This window comes from Populus alba, chromosome 1 (assembly GCF_005239225.2).
Source record: "Populus alba chromosome 1, ASM523922v2, whole genome shotgun sequence".
In the NCBI taxonomy this organism is placed as follows: domain Eukaryota; kingdom Viridiplantae; phylum Streptophyta; class Magnoliopsida; order Malpighiales; family Salicaceae; genus Populus; species Populus alba.
This window is the reverse complement of record NC_133284.1, coordinates 15992849-16011070: the sequence shown is the minus strand read 5'-3', so window position 1 is coordinate 16011070 and position 18222 is coordinate 15992849. Positions and strand designations below refer to the sequence as shown.

At 34.5% G+C, this 18222-nt stretch overlaps 2 protein-coding genes across 13 annotated transcripts; both read right to left on the bottom strand.

Moving 5' to 3' along the window:
• Positions 1-2080: 2080 nt before the first annotated feature.
• Positions 2081-8014, bottom strand: LOC118034851 (developmentally-regulated G-protein 2). Of its 8 annotated transcripts, none has more exons than XM_035040278.2 (13): positions 7854-8014; positions 7549-7699; positions 7402-7469; positions 7042-7118; positions 6618-6798; positions 6352-6408; positions 6154-6228; positions 5683-5802; positions 4183-4353; positions 3686-3799; positions 3399-3569; positions 2963-3085; positions 2081-2524 (listed from the first exon to the last, which is right to left on the bottom strand). In XM_035040278.2, exons 2-12 carry the CDS (start codon positions 7616-7618, stop codon positions 2990-2992), a joined length of 1200 nt encoding a protein of 399 aa, XP_034896169.1. In that variant the 5' UTR covers positions 7619-7699; positions 7854-8014; the 3' UTR covers positions 2081-2524; positions 2963-2989. The 8 variants fall into 8 exon arrangements, with proteins under 8 accessions (XP_034896169.1, XP_034896168.1, XP_073264489.1 ...); XM_035040277.2 differs by having other exon boundaries at positions 2081-2503; XM_073408388.1 differs by having other exon boundaries at positions 2968-3085.
• Positions 8015-8838: 824 nt separating this feature from the next.
• Positions 8839-16120, bottom strand: LOC118034821 (uncharacterized). 5 transcript variants are annotated; one of them, XM_073408378.1, is made up of 10 exons: positions 15962-16120; positions 15311-15429; positions 15115-15199; positions 13909-14083; positions 12916-12974; positions 11142-12113; positions 10469-10606; positions 9655-9942; positions 9461-9517; positions 8839-9282 (listed from the first exon to the last, which is right to left on the bottom strand). In XM_073408378.1, exons 4-10 carry the CDS (start codon positions 13997-13999, stop codon positions 9115-9117), a joined length of 1773 nt encoding a protein of 590 aa, XP_073264479.1. In that variant the 5' UTR covers positions 14000-14083; positions 15115-15199; positions 15311-15429; positions 15962-16120; the 3' UTR covers positions 8839-9114. The 5 variants fall into 5 exon arrangements, with proteins under 5 accessions (XP_073264479.1, XP_034896131.1, XP_034896133.1 ...); XM_035040240.2 differs by lacking the exon at positions 15115-15199 and having other exon boundaries at positions 15311-15473; XM_035040242.2 differs by lacking the exon at positions 15115-15199 and having other exon boundaries at positions 11142-11945; positions 15311-15473.
• Positions 16121-18222: the final 2102 nt, after the last annotated feature.

Sequence of the window (18222 nt, the reverse complement as noted above, 5' to 3'; positions counted from 1 at the left end):
ATATGTCCTTGATGTTGCGTTAATATTTGAAAGCATTGTGATGTTAATTATTTGTCTCAGGTACATTTTAGACATGCCAGAAGTAGTAACTTGTTATTATAACTCCTTCAATACTAGATAGCGATTATGAATACTATGATATCTTATGTCTTTTGGATTATAAATAATAGAATTTATATTTTTATGGAATCTAATTTAAATTTTTCTTTTACTATATATATATATGTAAAAGTTAACTTAAGTTTTATTAATTATTGATGCTTATAACTTTCAAGGTGTAGAAGTCATTTTTCTTATTTCATTTGCAAATGTCTTTAGTTATAAAAGAGCATGCATGCTTGAAAGATAATGAGAATTATGATTGAGATGAAGTTTTGTTGATGAGATATAATACAAGATGGTAGGATCAAGAATTGATTATTATTATGTGTATCTGATTGTAGATGTCAACACTTGAGAATGCTCTATTTTAAAAGAGATTTTGTTAAAATTTTAATAAATATTTAAATAATCTTAATGGGGTATAACCATATTATTATAGATTATGAAATTTGAATTGAACTAGAAAAAAAATTACCCACATTTTTACATACTTGATTATTAGAAATAAGGATAAAGCTTTTAAAAATCCAAGTCATTACACTAATAGTTAAGCTTAAGGCTGAGAACCAGACCCAATTGCAAATCTTGAGGGGTGAGATTCCTATAATGATGAGAGCTTACACTCTTATGCCTTTAAGAAGTGTCGATTATAATGGTCTTATTTGAAGAAAAAGCTATCATGAGATAGCGTTGAACTCTAGACTTACACCTCTTTTTATTAGCAGCTAACCTAACACCATCAAAACCCATATATGTTTCCATTTCTTTAGATGACTCCTCGTGTTCTTAAATCTCCTCATTTTCTATCTTTTATGTAGCCTTTTTTGTGTTAGTGTTTCTCAAATGATGGAGAATTTTCCTTGCTTGTATTATAGAAACAGGATTATTTGTGATTGCAAATCATAAAGCATTAAACATAGGTACAACAAAGAAAAGCAAAGATAAAAAAGGAGTAAAATTACATGCATGCCCCACTTATTATCCTTCAATGAATATCCCTCAACCAAGAATATTATATTATACTAATTAAGGCTTCTACGTAGCTGATTACATAATAGCCTTTTAGCACTAGCAAAGCATGGTGCAACGTTGTACTGCCCTTGGGTGGCTCTCAAAGATGTAGGACTTCCCCATGCCTCTCGTGAGATAAAAAGGGAAATGGTTCATGTGTATTTACCAACAACCCATTCTACCCTCCAATTCTTAACAGAATCCCATTTTCCCTTAAAAATTCTCTTTAAAGAATTGTCAATATGTTTGTAGAAAATATAGAGCCATGCCATCCCTCGAGATCCATCAGCACATCTCGCTAACCTATAGATATTTTAAATATTAAGGGATGGATCTTCTCTAAAGTGTTCCATGGATTTTTCAAACATGCAACTACTTAGATGTAATTGGCTGAGACTCAAGTTATAGGTGAAAAATTCATCATGATTAAAATCATTAAGGGATATTCCATATCCATGTTTGAATAGACAAAGGGAAATATATATATATATATATATATATATATATATATATATATATATAATATATATATAACTCCCCATTAATGGCACCCTACCGGGCATCTCCGACATCATCTGGCTGGAAGCGTTGACCAAGATGAGGAACCGCTCTTATCAAAAGTTTTTTTAAACCACCTAGATGTGATGATGGTGTATGATGATGTATACGAGTGAGGAATGAAGGCAAGGAAGACAGGTGTTTACAGTGGTGAAGTGAACTCCTCTGAATGTTCAAGTATCGAGACACTTGTCAAATGCATGTTGTTGTTGCCATGGAAACTCAACTCTTCCATGCATGCTGCAATGATAACTGAAGTCTTTATATGCACACAACCATAAAAATCCAATCCCAAGAACTATTTCACCATAATAATTGTGCAATGGTTCATGATACAGAAGTTCACCATTACTGCCCCTATGAGTAGGTTTGCAACCATACTTTCCACGACAGTATGACGAGTTCAAGATAAAACAACAATAACGAGTATAAATATCAAAGATCAGCAGGTATGAGTTACAATAGAATCATATGCAAAAAAAAACTACATGATTATCCTTTTTCATGCATTCATATTCACATACGTCAATCCTAGACTTGTTTTAAAAAAACATAAATGACAGCCTAAGCCCAAAAGCACACCAAAACAGTCTGTGAAAAGGGTCCGATTCATTTTAAGTTTTGATCTACGACTGTCAGATAAATTATTACAACAGCCACGATACATGACCCACTCTTATTATGGATTTTGTAGTTGTCCCAAATTTTGCCCTACGAACTTGTCTGATTCAATCATCTCTAAGAATGCCGATGCTCTTTTTTGAAATCGTTGCCACATGTTTCATCTTCTCCACAGTTGGCATTTTTTGAAACTCCATGGTCACACGCATCCCTGCATTTTTTTCAAGACCGTCTATTGATGAGTTAGTAGTAGTCCAAACATACTCCCATCTACATACTTGTTCCTAACTTAGCTTACAAGAATCGTGATATCAACGTCAGCCTCCAATGCTGAATAGAAAGACAAGCCTAGGCTAAATTAAGCTTCAAGTTGGAACAATGACAGAGAACTCAAATTGAAAAGAATGAAGAAGAAAAGAATCAGACATACAGTAACAAGGAAAAACAAAGAAGAGGAAGAATATGACCGACGAGAAAGGACAAGTACTAAATTTACAAACTTAATAGGGGTAGCCGAAGAACATCCAGGATTTTTTTATTTAAGGAGCGAGGAAAGACAAAACTCAAGCCATGGGAGTAAGGGAATGCTCCTACCTAGGAGGAGAGGAAGTTACAAATGCATTATATAAGTTAGGGTACACAATTAAAAATATCCTGTATATTTTAATACCGTACTCTGGTGACACCTCTGATGTTCTTATGTCTTCAATGGAGCTTTCTTCTCTCTGTCAGATATGCGAGCAGGATCTGTTGAATGTGATTTGAACCGACCCCTTCCTCCCTCTTCCTTTTCCTGGATAACAAAATACACAACTTTCAATTCTCTAAACATACAACTTTTGGTCATAAGAGACAAGAAAAGAGAAAATCCTGGTGAAAAAAGCATTAAGCAGACACAAAACATCTTAAAGTCCTGATAAAAAAAAGTTATGAATTCAATGCATAAAAATGGAATCGTGTAGCAGGGACATTAGATTTAAGGTGAATTCTTGGAGTGTGAGAGTTCCTGATCATAAAGGTTATTGACAGAGTAGTATCCGACAGGCATATAGAATCATGCAGTGAATATTTTTATGACCAAGTTACCAATTAGAGGTTTGCCTCACCTTTCTCTTAACAATCTGGACCATATCCTCGTCATGGAGAGCATGACCAAGGCCACAGTGCTGTGGGTGGTGCCTTGCACTTGTACCCCACACTAGCACGTACTTCACATCCTTGATTAAATTTCTGTGTATGTGATTGCAGAAGTCTTCAACCATGCACCCGCCTCTATCCTGTCATTCACAATGAGAACCAAATTAAGCAACATGAAGCTAGTAGTGACTACAAATATAAAGCATAGATTACACGTGAGATGAATAGAAAAAAACATGATCAATTTGCCACATACAGTTGAAAGAACTACAGGATCAGTAAAATCAGGTTGCTGGCCTTGTGGTTTTGTGTAGACTCTCACAAGCCCCATTTCTTCCCACATTTTTGCAAGTAGTCTGTCAAAGTTGAGCTGTTCAGGAAACAAGAAATAAAACATATGATGCTTATCAAGCCACTCACAGATTGGAAACTAGCACATGATATTTTATTCATATCACCTTAGCCTTGGAATTGTTTTTGAATGTGCAAAGATGCCATGATAAATTGCTTTTGCAAAATGGTTGCAAGAAAAACATACATCATATGCATGAAGTAAGATGCATTAGACAACAAAACTCATGACATTCAGCATCTTGTAGCAAAAAAGAGGAATTAAGATGAGTTGGGTTACTTTCTGCTGTTTGCCACAAGTTGTTTACAAAAAAAACAAGACCTTTATCCTCCCTCACACCGCCAAAGAAGAGAGAAAGGGAGAACCATATTTCTCTGAAGATCAAATAATAGAGAACCTGCCTTTAAATTGCAGCTAATGACCACAGAGTTTGGCTGGCGAGCTAACTTGTCCACATCATCAATACCTATAACATCTATCTTGTTATAGACATATATGCACTTCATGTATTTACGATTACCCTCGATCACATCTATAAGATCATCCACTGTTGCATCCTCACGAAATAGGATCTACAAACAAATTCATCAGTAATAAGTGTCCTGGTTTTGGGGAGCTAGTGAAAGATAGAGCAGATATACTGTGATTGCCATATTAAAAAAGAGAGCAGATATACTGTGATTGCCATATTAAAAAAGAGAGCAGATATACTGTGATTGCCATATTAAAAATTGCACAAGTGCAAACCATGCTGAGAAGGAAAGTCATCACAATAAGTAATTGAATTCCAGCCACCTAACCCCGCCCCCAAAAAAAAAAGGAAAACAAGTGATGACTAAGCATTAGGAAGCAAGTCTATGAGCCTGTTTGGCCTCTGCTGTGTTGTGCTGTAAAATTAAGCACATTACACTATCTGATAATGAAATGATGGGTTGTGTTGTGTGTAAAATCACTCAACTGTATTGTAATCTGTTATTGTTTTAACTAAAATTACTATTAAGTACATAATTGTAAGTTATTATCAAAGAAAGTAAAATAAATTATTTAAAAACATGAAAATACTCTTTGTTAAAATCAAGTCATGAGTAATATGAGTAAAAAAACAAGAAACAAAAGATTGTATAATATTTTTTAAACACTAGTATAAAAATTATATATTAAGTTAAAATATACAACATTGGTAATTTTTTTTAAGCTTCTTTAATGTTATTTTTGTCTTTTAAATAAAATAAACAACCTTCTATCTCAAAAAGCATCACTTCACTTATCTTTTGAAGTAAAAACTAATATACTTTTAAACCTGTTTTAATAAAAATCACCTTCCACCCTCAAAAGTTAAACAGCTGAATTTTAAAATCCTTACCAAACATTTTGTTTTTTGGTACTTTTAATTGCTTTGTATTACAATAAAGCAATAAAAGCTAGAAACGTAGAATGCCAAACAGGCTCTAAAGCATACCACCAGAAAACACCAAAGTCAAAGATTAAACATAAACAGGCAGCAAATAAAAACATTCAGCTCAAGAGGAAATCATTTTTTAAGTTTTCATTATCATTTATAGCATTAAAGAAACAATCATTCTGTATTGTAGGCATTTGAAGTCATTAATTCCTTTTATTATCAAAAGTGGTTAACACGAGTGTTTGTCACATATAAGGAAAGCACTAATTTGTGGTTAACACAAGCAGAAAAAAGTAAAGGAATGGGCAATTGAGCAAAATAGCAACTCCCAGTCGCCCATTTAAGTCTCTTTACTTCCACTATACTTATCAGTAAAAGCTGTTTTGTACCAAACAATTACTTAGTCTAATCAACTATCAAACCAAAAACATGTATCCTATGACTTTGTTAACTGTGGGGAGAGAAAAACTATAAATGTCATGCAAAATGTAGAAAGTACCTCTGCATTGTGAATTTTGTATTCGTGTAGAATCTGATAACAAAGCTTCTCGTCTACATGTGTTAGAGTCAAAGTGCTGTTGAAAGAGATGCCCCCTGTTTTTTTCTTCTTGAAATAAATCTGGCAGAGAAAAAGAAATGCAAAGCCAAAATTAAACAAATCAAGATCCATAAATCCTAAGAGCTACTAAAAGAAAATAAGCACCTGTTTGAACTCTGCCACACAAAATCATACCTAACTCAAAATATAGTTTGACATCATGCAAAGTTTGACCTAGAGGAGGTTTCCTAATTATGCCAAAACATGGACATGTAAAAAACACTAGTGGAGGCACCAATGCCACTTACAGAGAAAAAGGTGTATACATCATTTTCACTATGACTTTCAAGTTATTTCATATATTAACAAGCCAAGGTAACCATTTAGGTAAGTTGTAGATAATTTAAATTAAAACTAAACATGTAAACTCACTCGAGGTGGTTTCTTGTTTAAGCGCAAACCCACCGCTTCTAGTTCCTTTGTTAATATCTGTCGATGACCCTCACTCTGCACCATTTAGCAAACAGATTAAATACTCAAAAAGTGTTTTTCCAGTTAAAAGAAGTGAACAATATATATCCACTCATCAGTGGGATCAACAGCCAAAACACTGAAAAGGCGGACACTTACTTTTGAGGCATCAAGAACCATCAACACTATGTCTGAAGACTTGGAAACAGCAATAACCTGAGAAAAAACAAAAACAATCTCATCAAAGTTTTCTTATTTCAATGTACCCAAACAAAAGAAGATATAAGAGAACCAAATTCAAACAAATGATCACCAGAGCATCTATGAAGACAATCTATTACATGGCATCTCACCCTCATCAACAGTCACATAGACATATGTTCGCAAACTATGAAAGGAGAAAAATAAGCAGGTCCTTCTTTTACCTGTCTCCCCCGTCCCTTGCCTTCAGAAGCACCTTCAATAATCCCAGGAAGGTCAAGCAGCTGAATTTTGGTATCATTATAATGTATAATCCCAGGAATACAGGTAAGTGTTGTGAACTCATATGATGCAGCTTCTGAATGTGTGCCTGTCAACATTGTTAAAAGTGTCGACTTCCCCACACTGCAACCACAATAGGACAACTTCACTTTCTGGCATTGTCATATGTACATGTAAACATGTCTAGGTTATACTTAAGTGAAAATGTGCAAACCTACATACATCCATCGCACTTTTGAGTTTTCTTACAAGCATGCATATGGAAATGAGAGTGGGCAGCAGATTTAACGATACAGCAGAACAGTTTTCTCTTTAATTCTTTCGACATACGTGCACATGTTTGAAAATAATAAAAAGGCAGCAGACCTGGGAAATCCAATAAGTGCAACACGTCCATGGCCAAATTTTGTAACTTCAAAACCATCTCCAGCTCCACTAGAACCCTGATTCAGAAACTATTAGAACGAAGCCCTGGACAGATGTAAAACAGTGGTCAACAAAGATGAAAAGGGACAGTGAAAATACAAACCAAATATCAATTCAAAGTCTAGTAACAGCAAGAGAACAATAAGTTGAAAACAATTTGATAACATTTTCACCTTTTTGGCCCAAACAATACCATACAAGTTTCAAGAAAATTTAATCCCCAAGATAGCAAGCAATTCGGTACGAAGACATCCAGGATTTATCAATCCCGAAATTAAAAAAAAAAAAAAGTTGAATTACTTTAGGAGGCTCCAATAATTGTGTCCTTAGCTTTGCTATCTTTGCCTTGAGCTGACCAAGATGATACTCTGTAATATGTATTACTCAAAACAAATACCAATAAAAGCCCATGAGATTTTTTAAATGAGATAAATATAAAAAAAAAACCTGTGGCTTTATTTTTCTGGGTACGAGCCATCTCTGCTTCGATTTCTTTAATCCTCTCTATGATCCCCATTTTTGCTTAGTTGCCACCCACTTTATAGATTGAGAACTACCACAAAAGTTTCAAGCTTTTTTCAGCTTTCACAAACTCCCACTTAAATCAACAATAATAATAATCAATGCAAAAAACGAAACCAATTAGTACAGAAAGAATAGTATAAAAAGAGAAGATCTTTTATTTGCAAATATAACTGCGTGAGCTACAGAGAGAGAGAGAGAGAGATATGACTCGGTCGATGGCGACTCACCAGAACAGGGTGGAGGAGAAGATACGAGTGGCTAGATGGAAGTGGTGGAGGTATTTGCAGAAGGTCGCCAAGCGAAGAAGAAGAAACAAATAGGGCTTTATATGATGACAAAGAGAGAGCTTTCCATTCCTTGATGACTGTTTGTGAGCATGACATTGTTTTTTAAACTAATTTATATTTGAAAATATTATTAAAAATAATATTTTTTTATTTTTTAAAATTTATATTTCATGTTATTATATTAAAATAATCTAAATATACATAAAAAAAATTTAAAACAAAAAAAAAATCAAGAAATTTTAAAAGCATCTTAATTCAAAACCCACATAAATTCACCATTACTATTTTTTTGTTATTGTTTTACTTTCCTATAAACAAAAACACATTACTATATTTTATTTTTTTGTACCTGCTTTCGCACGTCATATTAGTCATATTGAAATAATACATTCACGTAGATATTTTGTAAAGACTTCTTTAAACTTTTCCAACCCAACCCCACCTGGATTTTTTTTCTACTAGGCGTTTGTAACTAATATTCTTTCACAAGTGCCATTCAATAATATATGGCTTTGTTTTTAAGAATATTTTTCATTTAAAAACACATTAACATATCTAAACAATTTAAAAAATATTAATTTTAAACCAAAAAGAATTAAGATTTTCAGGAAACAGTTACATTCCACCCTGAAAACTTTTGAAAACTTCGATATCCGATAAGCGAGTGACCTATATATTTCAGACATTTTAAAATGTGATGAAGCTGCTTGCTGGGTCCTACCCATCCCCTTTCCCATTTGCTAACGTACAAACACAAGTAGAAATATTCCGACACAATGGAGATTAACAGGCGCAACGCAACGACACGACACAAGCCAACGCATCAAATGCAGCTTTCCATCGACACCAACGTATAATAAAGTTTCCGATGATTTTGCGTTCTGCCGATGAGAAGATTCCATGCTTTTTTGTAAACAGGACGTCCTGAATAAAACTTCCCAGTGTTTATATCTGCTCACAAAGATACCATATCTCCCTAGTTACAGAGACCAAAGATGACACGATTAACTATTTTTCTTTTTTTAACTAATTCACTCTGTTTTTGGGGGTCTATAATGGAAGGTATTTTCTAAATCCTGACTGCAGTAGTTAGTAGCTACTCAAACCCCACCAATAAAAGACACAGTAGAAAAGTCCCAGTGGTGTCCCAACTGGCATGGGTTATCTGAATTTATACAGCTGAAATCTAGCAGGTACAGTGCTACAAGAACCCTGTTTGTTTTTCATGTACAATTTTCCTAGCACTCCCAGCCACCTTGGTTGAGCTAAGATTTGGCGGAACCTGTGCTTGCATCTCTGCCAGCTCTCTCACTTTTAACAAAATTGGTGTGGGAATGGGCATTGCACCGGTATTTTTCCGGGAATTCATCTGTATTGTTAACCACAGAAAACCATAAGGGTTAGAGTCCATAGAAACGCGATCAATAACATCGTCAATCTTTTTCAAAGATGAAGTCAATAATCATGATTTGAGGATGGGAGGAGCAGATCAACAAGCAACGAGTCCTACAGGTGAAGAGATAATAAAAATAAGGGAAATTACATACCCCTGTATCTGGAGGTGTCTGTGCAAAGCTGGCTTTCAGCAGATTCCTCCACTTGTCCTGAAAATTATATCCTTTCAGTCAAAAACATAGAATTGCATCTAAATACAATACTAGATGCAAGGCAACTAGAACTCTTGGTGGAGATGCAATTGTATGGAAATACAGAAACATGGACCAAATAACTACAGAGATACCTTGAGATCAACAGAGGTGCGGTATGAATAAGAAGCAAAGGCGAGTCGTTTGATCTCAGACCACCTTCCAGCTCCATACCTGGAGACCCCCTCAACTAGCTTCATCACCTCAGAGAGAGTCCAAGCTCGATGATGTTTCCTTCTAATTCCACCTTTGGATGTAGGAACAGTAACTGCATTGTCATCTGAATCCTCATTTGAATTCATGCATTTCAGATCCGTGTTATTTCCCAAGCCAACTGCACTCATCACTGAGAACTGCTTGTCTTTCTCTGGCACTCCTACAAACTGGGTAATAAAACACAGATCAATCAGCAATATAATCTTACAATGGAATGAGTGCACAAACATAAAAGTTATTACATAATCTTTCTCTTGCGATGTAGAAAACCAGCATGGATTTCAGCTGTTGAGTATGAAAGAAAATCACTAGAACAACAGCAGATTAAACAACAAACAATCCAGCAGATTATCACTCATTTGACTGACCACATTCGTCCATTTAAAATATTGACATAGCACCAAGAGAACTGCATTCCAAGATTATTATGTTTCATGCTAGTTCCAATTCAGTTAGCAAAACCTGAAATTAATCCCCGCGACAAGATCCACACCTTTTTCATGCCCACTCACCTCTTAAGTCCGGAAGGCAGTAATAGGCATCTCCCCATTAACAAAAGCAACAGGCCTTAAAGAGCATTATAAAACCCCTTCATCCCTTTTCGCATTATATATCACCAATGGATACCACTCCTACCTTATGTTACACTTAATTATTAATAAAATTAACAAGATAGAATTTAATTGATCTTACCTGGTGATGAACATGTTCAGGGGTAGAGCTGGCTTTCAAGACTCTGTTCTCATTCCCATCATCTGGTGGAAAACCATGATCATCAAGGGCTTTCTCTACCAATGCAGCTGCCATGCCCATGCTACTTGGATTGAATTTCTACAGAATGTCATTCATGTTAAACCACGGTTGCATTCATGTTATAAAAATAAATAAATAAATAAAACCTACAGACAAATAAAATTAGTGAAAACAGAAGTAACAGCAGATTGACAGGTAACAACAGTATCAACCCAAAAATCATGCACACACTTGTGTGTGCGCACAGAGATTCACATTGACACCATGCTCGACACCGATCCCATAAACTTGCTCCGCTTAGAAGCTGTCACCAACAGTCAAATCAAAACTGCTTTGCCAAGTCAAAAATTGTTTTTGACACCCCAATCCAACAAAAGAAAGGAAAAGAGAGGAAAGAAATTACAACTCCAGCTCCACAGATATAAGCTTTGATTGCAGGCAAACCCACATAATACTTCAAATAAAATGCAGCAAGTAGTTCAAGCAGGAAGCAAAGAAAATCAAGAACAATCATCTATTGGAGACAGTATCCAGAAAACAAAAGGCAATTTTTAAAAAAAAAATAAGTATCTATTCACATGCATGTTGATCAGGAACAATAGGTTATACATACCAGAAGAGCCATGAAATTTTTCCTTGGACGGCTTCTTCGGACCCGAGAAACACATGGAACCTGAATCCCAGATCCTCCAAGGGAATCCAGCCGTGTGATAACAGTTCTTCCTCCTGAAGAAACATTTCTAACAAGCCTAACATGAGATTTTGGGGATATCAGTCCATCATGTCCAGAATCTTTAGCCAAATTCAATAACCTTTCGTTGGACTCTTTGGACTCCACTTCTGAAAGTTCTTCAATATATCGCTTTGTGGGCTTCCGTACTCTTTTAGCAGCTCTCTGTTCTTTTTGATGATCATCACTTCCAGAATTGTCATCTAAGTTGTGATTTTCCAATCTTCTTTCAGGAACAACTTTATGATAATCCAGTTGGCCAACATGGCAAGTTGGTAAGCCTTTCTGGTTGACAATTGGTGGATCCTTAGCGAAGGAACCATACATACCATTACAGCCTTCTTCATTCCCTTTCTTAACAAATTTGTTATCTTTAATTATAAAAGAAGTTGTTGAAACATCACAAGAATTTGTCAACCCCATGGAAATCCTCCTCTTAAGCCATTGCTTATCTTTGACAGTAGTTTCTCGCCCAAATGTTGCTTTAAAAGTTTCATGAAGTTCTTTTATTGACAGATTGTCTAGGCATATTTCCCCCTTCAATCTGGAAAAATCAGGTTTTGTAGTAACAGACGAAGGTGACCCACCAGCTACCAGTTCATCTGGAGGATGAGAGCACTCCCCAACACTCCCAGATTGATTCAAATGGCTTTCACTCAAACTTGGTGCCAGTAAAGGAACAGGTTCCTGCAAGGGAATTTCACATTGGAGTTTCTCATCAATATGGAGCAATTTATCATGCGGATCAGAACACTGGCTGTCTACAATCACATAAGCAGAAGAACAATCAGGAGATCCACATGCTATGTAGAGCCTCTCTTCCTCTTTCACCTTTTGCAACATCTCGTCAATGTACTACAAGAGATTTTGAAGGTCGAGACGGTCCAAGACATCAATGGTCCAAATTAATGTAGCAAAAAATTGTACAAGCAGAAAACAGCTAAAAAAGGAAAAAAGAGTACAAGGAAGAAGCACCTGATATACAAGAGTAATGATAATTAAAGAAAAACAAAGAGAAGGATGGAAGCTAGCTGCTGAAAGAGTTTATATAAATGTACACAAATGGACACCTGATTTACAATATCACTAACTTGCCTAAAAGTATGCAGTGCATTCCAAACTCTGTAACCTAATGCAGACCTTCTTATCCAGACTATTTATTAGAGAGTGAATTTTACTATCTAAGTAGATCCTTGTGATTTACATCTTTGGACAAACTCTTATAAATCTAACATAGATACAAGGGTTGTAACATTGTGATTTAGAGTTAACATAGAACCATGCGACAGCAATTGAACAGTAAAGATTGCAATGCAGTCTTGCAACCTGCACCGAGAATGGTGACCTCAACTTAAAAAACACGTCACAAATGACATGAAAACAAGCAAAAAGATGATAGGGCAAGACACTAGAAAAAGAAAGCTTTAAACTTATGCACAAGTAATCCCCTGACAAGTAAAAGTTTCCTCCTACATTACCAATAATGAACATATATGACTAGACTAATTTCAAAAATTGAGAGTCAACATTACATGATATTACAGCACAGTTCCACCAATTATCAGGTAACTGAGAGAAAAATGGATTCAGTGCTGCAAGCAGTAGCATTAGGAGAAGTGAAGTACTAACAGGTATATATAAAGGAGGCAGACAATACCTCAAGCCTTCCATTCAATTTATCTGGATCGACTTTTTTGTTCTCGGGTTGTGACCAACCTGGCATATATTGTTCAATCAGATATAGGAGGAGAAGAAGAAACATACAAAAACTAAAAATTAAACAGAACAAAAATTAAGGTAAAAAAAAAATGATTTGATCAGCCAGATGATGACACAGAACAAACTGAAAGGGATACCAGATCTTTATTGAAATGCCATGCAACAATGTACACTATTAGAGAGCAAAATTAAGTTAAAAAATCTGGCAAATGAAGTTCATTCAGATACAAAGAGAAGAATAAGAAACAGACAGAAAGTAAAATTAAACATCACCTAAATTCAAGGTAGAAAAATGATTTGATCACCCAAGATGATGACACAAAACAAACTGAAAGGGATAAAAGATCTTGAATCTTTTTTTTTTTTATCAAAATGTAAGAATATATTAAAGATCAAAAGTATCAAAGCCGGGTGACCAGCAAGTCAAGAATACAGACATGTATAACCTAATGGGAACAGACTCCCCAAGAAAAACTATATAAACAAATATATACAGATTATAATCAAATGAGGACATAGGGAACAAGTTCCCTAGACAAGAAAGGAATGTAAAGGAGGCCATGCAACAATGTACTCTATTAGAGAACAAAAATTAAGTTCGAAATCTTTTCCTACAGGTAATAGAAATAATAGTTGATTCTGAAAACTAGATGAGTCTAAAAAGAAGGTTTGTGGTTAAAGAGATTTAAAAGGGTTGGCTCAGGGTATTTGGAGAGATAAAGAAGATAACACAACCAAAACGAGAAAACCAAGGAAAAAAGGCTTTTGACAAATGAAGGGTATGAAAACAGAGACACCCAAAAACATTAGCCCATTTATGACAGAGTATGGCCTCTGGTAAGGCTACATGCAATTTTTTGTTGGACCTTAAGTTTGAAAATGGAAATATAATACAAACTACAAAGTAGCAGTAGTAACAAAAAAAAAAAACCTTGCAGTCTTTTTAACTGGGCCATCCCAGAGGAAGATCCTTCATTGGAAATGCACCCTACAGTCTGCCCAGGGTCTGCAACAACATGCATTCCACATCTGTCATCTATACGCAGACTCTCAACCTCCACTAATTCATCATCTGTTGCAGGCACTAATCTCCCATCTCCTTCCACCTGCAAATTTGATAGACTTGTCCATCACAAGTTCAAGATAATGACCCCAATAAAGAAAGCAACTTGAGACATAAATAATTAAAAACAAAGTTTGAGACCAAAACACATATATGATCAGCGATCATCATAGGTTTGAATTCCAGGAATAAAAGTTAATGGATATCACTTCTAGTTAATTTCATTACTGATTACTAAAAGAAGAAATCACAAAATCCTCCTAAATGATATAGCAGGAGAGCTACTGTGACCAGAGATCAATCACACAACTCAGTAAGTTCTTTTCATCCACATCAACTAAAATGTAATCAAATCCTTGATACAATAACCACAGTTTCAAAATAACATCAACAGAAATGAAAAAGAAAGGACAAGGTTCACAATATGCTGGACAGGCAAATTAGTAAACCATCCAGAACACAAAAAGAGTTTAAATCATCAAAATATGAGCAGAAGGATTGACAGTTGAAAATAGAAGGCTAAAGCACATGATGCTGCTCAACAAACAGTCTGGAAACCTGAGCAATGCCCAATGCCATTCAATTCTACCAATGCAAAGATTGATTCTTGATTGTTCAGGTAAACAAGTGGGAGAGACAGATGGATATGAATCCCTAGAAGTAGCTTAGATATGGTGGCCAGCCATAACTACTAAACTAACCAAAACACCATTTATAGAATTATTAATCATCAAATTGGAGCTTCTACAAGCTTAAGGGCAATGGGATTTACACAAGGCAGCCTGCATAGCCACTGTCTTCAAGCAAGTCAACACTATAAAATGTTTAAGAGTTACATCTACTTGCCAATATTGTGTGGTTGAAACTCTTGCAAAGGACATTCAAGAATGCACTGAGTGGTTACAAAATTCAGATAATTAATGACCAAGCGATCCAAGGAGCACCAGGGGTTCAAAATCATGAGGTTACACAGTGCAGCTTCTTTTTCTCATAAAGATTAATAACGCTGAAAAGCTTCTTTCAATTTTTTACAGTTCATTACTAATTTGAATCAGAATTACTATCACAAGCAACCTTGATTCCATGTTTATGCCCAAAAAAAGTCCAACTGTGCCTGCTTAATTTTACGATAACATAGAAGCCTCATCAATATTCTTCACTTCACATCAACAAAGAAAAAACCCAATAGTTAAAAACTATAAAACCCATAACTATAAGTCTACAACATAAACTGAAAACAAGAATTCAATATAGAAATTAAAGAAATTACCCGAACAAGTTTGTATACAACTGGGTCGGAAATCTGTTTGGGAGAAGACAAGGAAGAGGAACTTTTCCGAATCCCACACTCCTTATGCTTAGCTTCATCATTCCCCTCAACTCCAACCTCTGTTTCCATGGAAAATCCAGCACATGCAACTCAAATACAAAAACTGAAAACCCCAAACAAGAAAACAAAAAACAAAAAATACACAATAGATAGTTAATTCTTTTCCTCTCCGAATTTTAAACTTTATCCATCAAAACATAACTGAAACATAAAAACTAAACTAATTAAGCTTCCAAAAAAGATATCGTCAAAATTCAAATAGTCCCTAAATTCCACATGTGATCAATCAAAACCAATTTATTTCATGGTTTTGCAACCCTAATCAGGAAAAAAAAAAAATGGCCCTTTGCAGCTTAATCGAGTGTAAATAAAGCTAAATTCAGAAAAGAAAAAAATTATGTTTTCTTTAATTATGTGCAAGAAAATGCAACTGCAATGCGAAAATTTTGGATTTCTAAGCTCAATTGGAAATCACTTAAAACCAAGCATAGTTTGGGAAACAAATTTGCATCTCCTGAGGCCCAGCCTCAGGAGAAAATATTATATAAAATTAATGAAAAGAAAAGGGGAAATAGAGAGTTGGAAACTCACCATAGGAAGGACAGAGAAGCTAATTTCCGAGTTAACTCAGGCACTGAGTTGTTGGGAAAACGAGTTTTGAGTGGAGATTGAGAGATGGTTTGGGCTCTCTTTTTTGGCTCGCTTTTACAGGACGCTGTGTACTCGGGGATACGTTCCGGATCCCAAAATCTCTTATCCATTAGAATTTATACAACACTTGGAGTCCCATAACGTTTTTCCTTTGTTTTCCATTTTTCTAATTTATTTATTTATTCATTTGACGTCACACCCTAACGTGAGTTTTGATGACATGGTATTCTGTCTTTGTTTTATATAAAAATCATATAAATAATAAACATAAAAATATATTTAAAAAAATATAGAAATAAATTTTAAAATAAATTTTATATTTTTAAAATAAGAGATATATAGACAATATTTTATTATTTTGCATTTATAAAATATTCTTCTAAAAAACACACAATTCCAAAATTATCTACTAAGACATGGAAAGATAAAATTAATTATTATCATAGTTTAAAAACTCAACTTAAAAGTTGATATGAGACAAAACCTAGGTCACTAGTCGGGTCTACCCGAGTCAACATAAAACTAAAAGTAATTAATATCATGATTTTAAACTCGTTTCAAGGGGTGATACAAGGCAAAAATCGGATCATGAGTGGGGTTAATAGTTGACATGAGTCAATGTAAGGATAAAAATAATTTTTTTATATAGTTTTAAAGCCTGACTTGGGGGTCAACCCAGGATAAAACCCGAGTCATATGTCAAGAAAGTCAATTAAAGTTTTAAAACTTGATTCAGGGATTAACTTGGGGCAAGGCTCGGGTTATAGATTAAGAGTGTCAACCTATGTTGACACAAGTCAATGTAAAGATAAAAATTGTTATTATCATAGTTTTAAAACTTAACTTGATAGTCGACCAAGGTAAGACCCGGGTTACGGGTTGAGAATGTCAAATTAGGTTGACCCGAATCAATGTATAGATGAAAGTGATTATTATTATAATTTTAAAACTTGAATTAAGTGTCGATCCAAGATGAGGTTCAGGTCACTGGTCAAGAGAGCCAACCCACCTGACCCAAAAAAATTAAAAACAATCAAAGCAACCTTTTTTCATAAAATAAAATAAAAATCATGAAAGTCAACGGGTTTTTAACCCTTGTTTTATCCTAGGTTGACCAAGGTTTTTGACAAGGTCAAGTCGAGTTAATATTTCCTCTATTTTTTCTTAAACTATGACCAGTCCATGCCTCGAGTGAACCAATCAAGTCAGTTCTAATTTTATAATTAGAGTTATTATAATATTATTAATTTTAATACTCAATATAAACTAAAGTAAAAAAATATCTAATTATTTTTTAAAATATATAAGTTTGACAGTAATTAGTTTTTAAAAGAGTATTTCTATCAAGGTTTTATATCATTATTTTGCACTTGAAGTATCAATAACTCCTTAACTAGAGCATGTTTTATAATATCATGTCTAATACTATAAGATACCTTTAATTTATGGTAAATACTCATCTTAAATGCATGTCTATCACATAAAATGAAAGGATTAATTGATTAGTTTAACTACTGAAATTAAGAAGACAAAGAGAGTGTTAAACTTAGAAAAGATATGTTGGTTCAATCCAAACTTGAACATTGTTCAGTCATTGGGTCATATCTAAAGCTATAGATCTTGGATTTTAGTTTAGTTCATATGGCTAGAAAGCTAAGACATAGGCCTAAAATTTTCATGGGGAGTCCAAGATTCAAAAATACAGTTTTCAAGTTTAAATTGTAGCAACAACATAGAAGTCAGTATATGTCCTGCAGCCTAGACATTGTTCAATTTTCAGTCCATATCTTGAATTTTAGAAGTTCAAATGACCTCATTCTTGTTTTGTTGGAAAGCTGAGATAATTTCCTATAATTTTCATGAAGACTATCTGTTCAAATTCTGATGTTAGCAATGACGTTTTCTACAGACAAAAAGATAAAAATTGTTACCAAGTCAAGAGGTGGGCACCCACTCAACAATTAGTCATCAAATCAATAGTTCTGAATTTTGGCTCATAAAAGGAGGCATTTGTTATGCATTCAGACATCTTGGTTGTTCAGATCAAGATCTTGCTCTTGCTCTTTTTATTTGTATTTTGTAATGTTCACAAGCTTTATTTCATGTTATATTTTCTTTAATCTCTTGTTTATGCTTTTGATTTTCTTAACTATACATATATAATTATATTCTTATCTTATTTATCTATGTTTCTCTTCTTC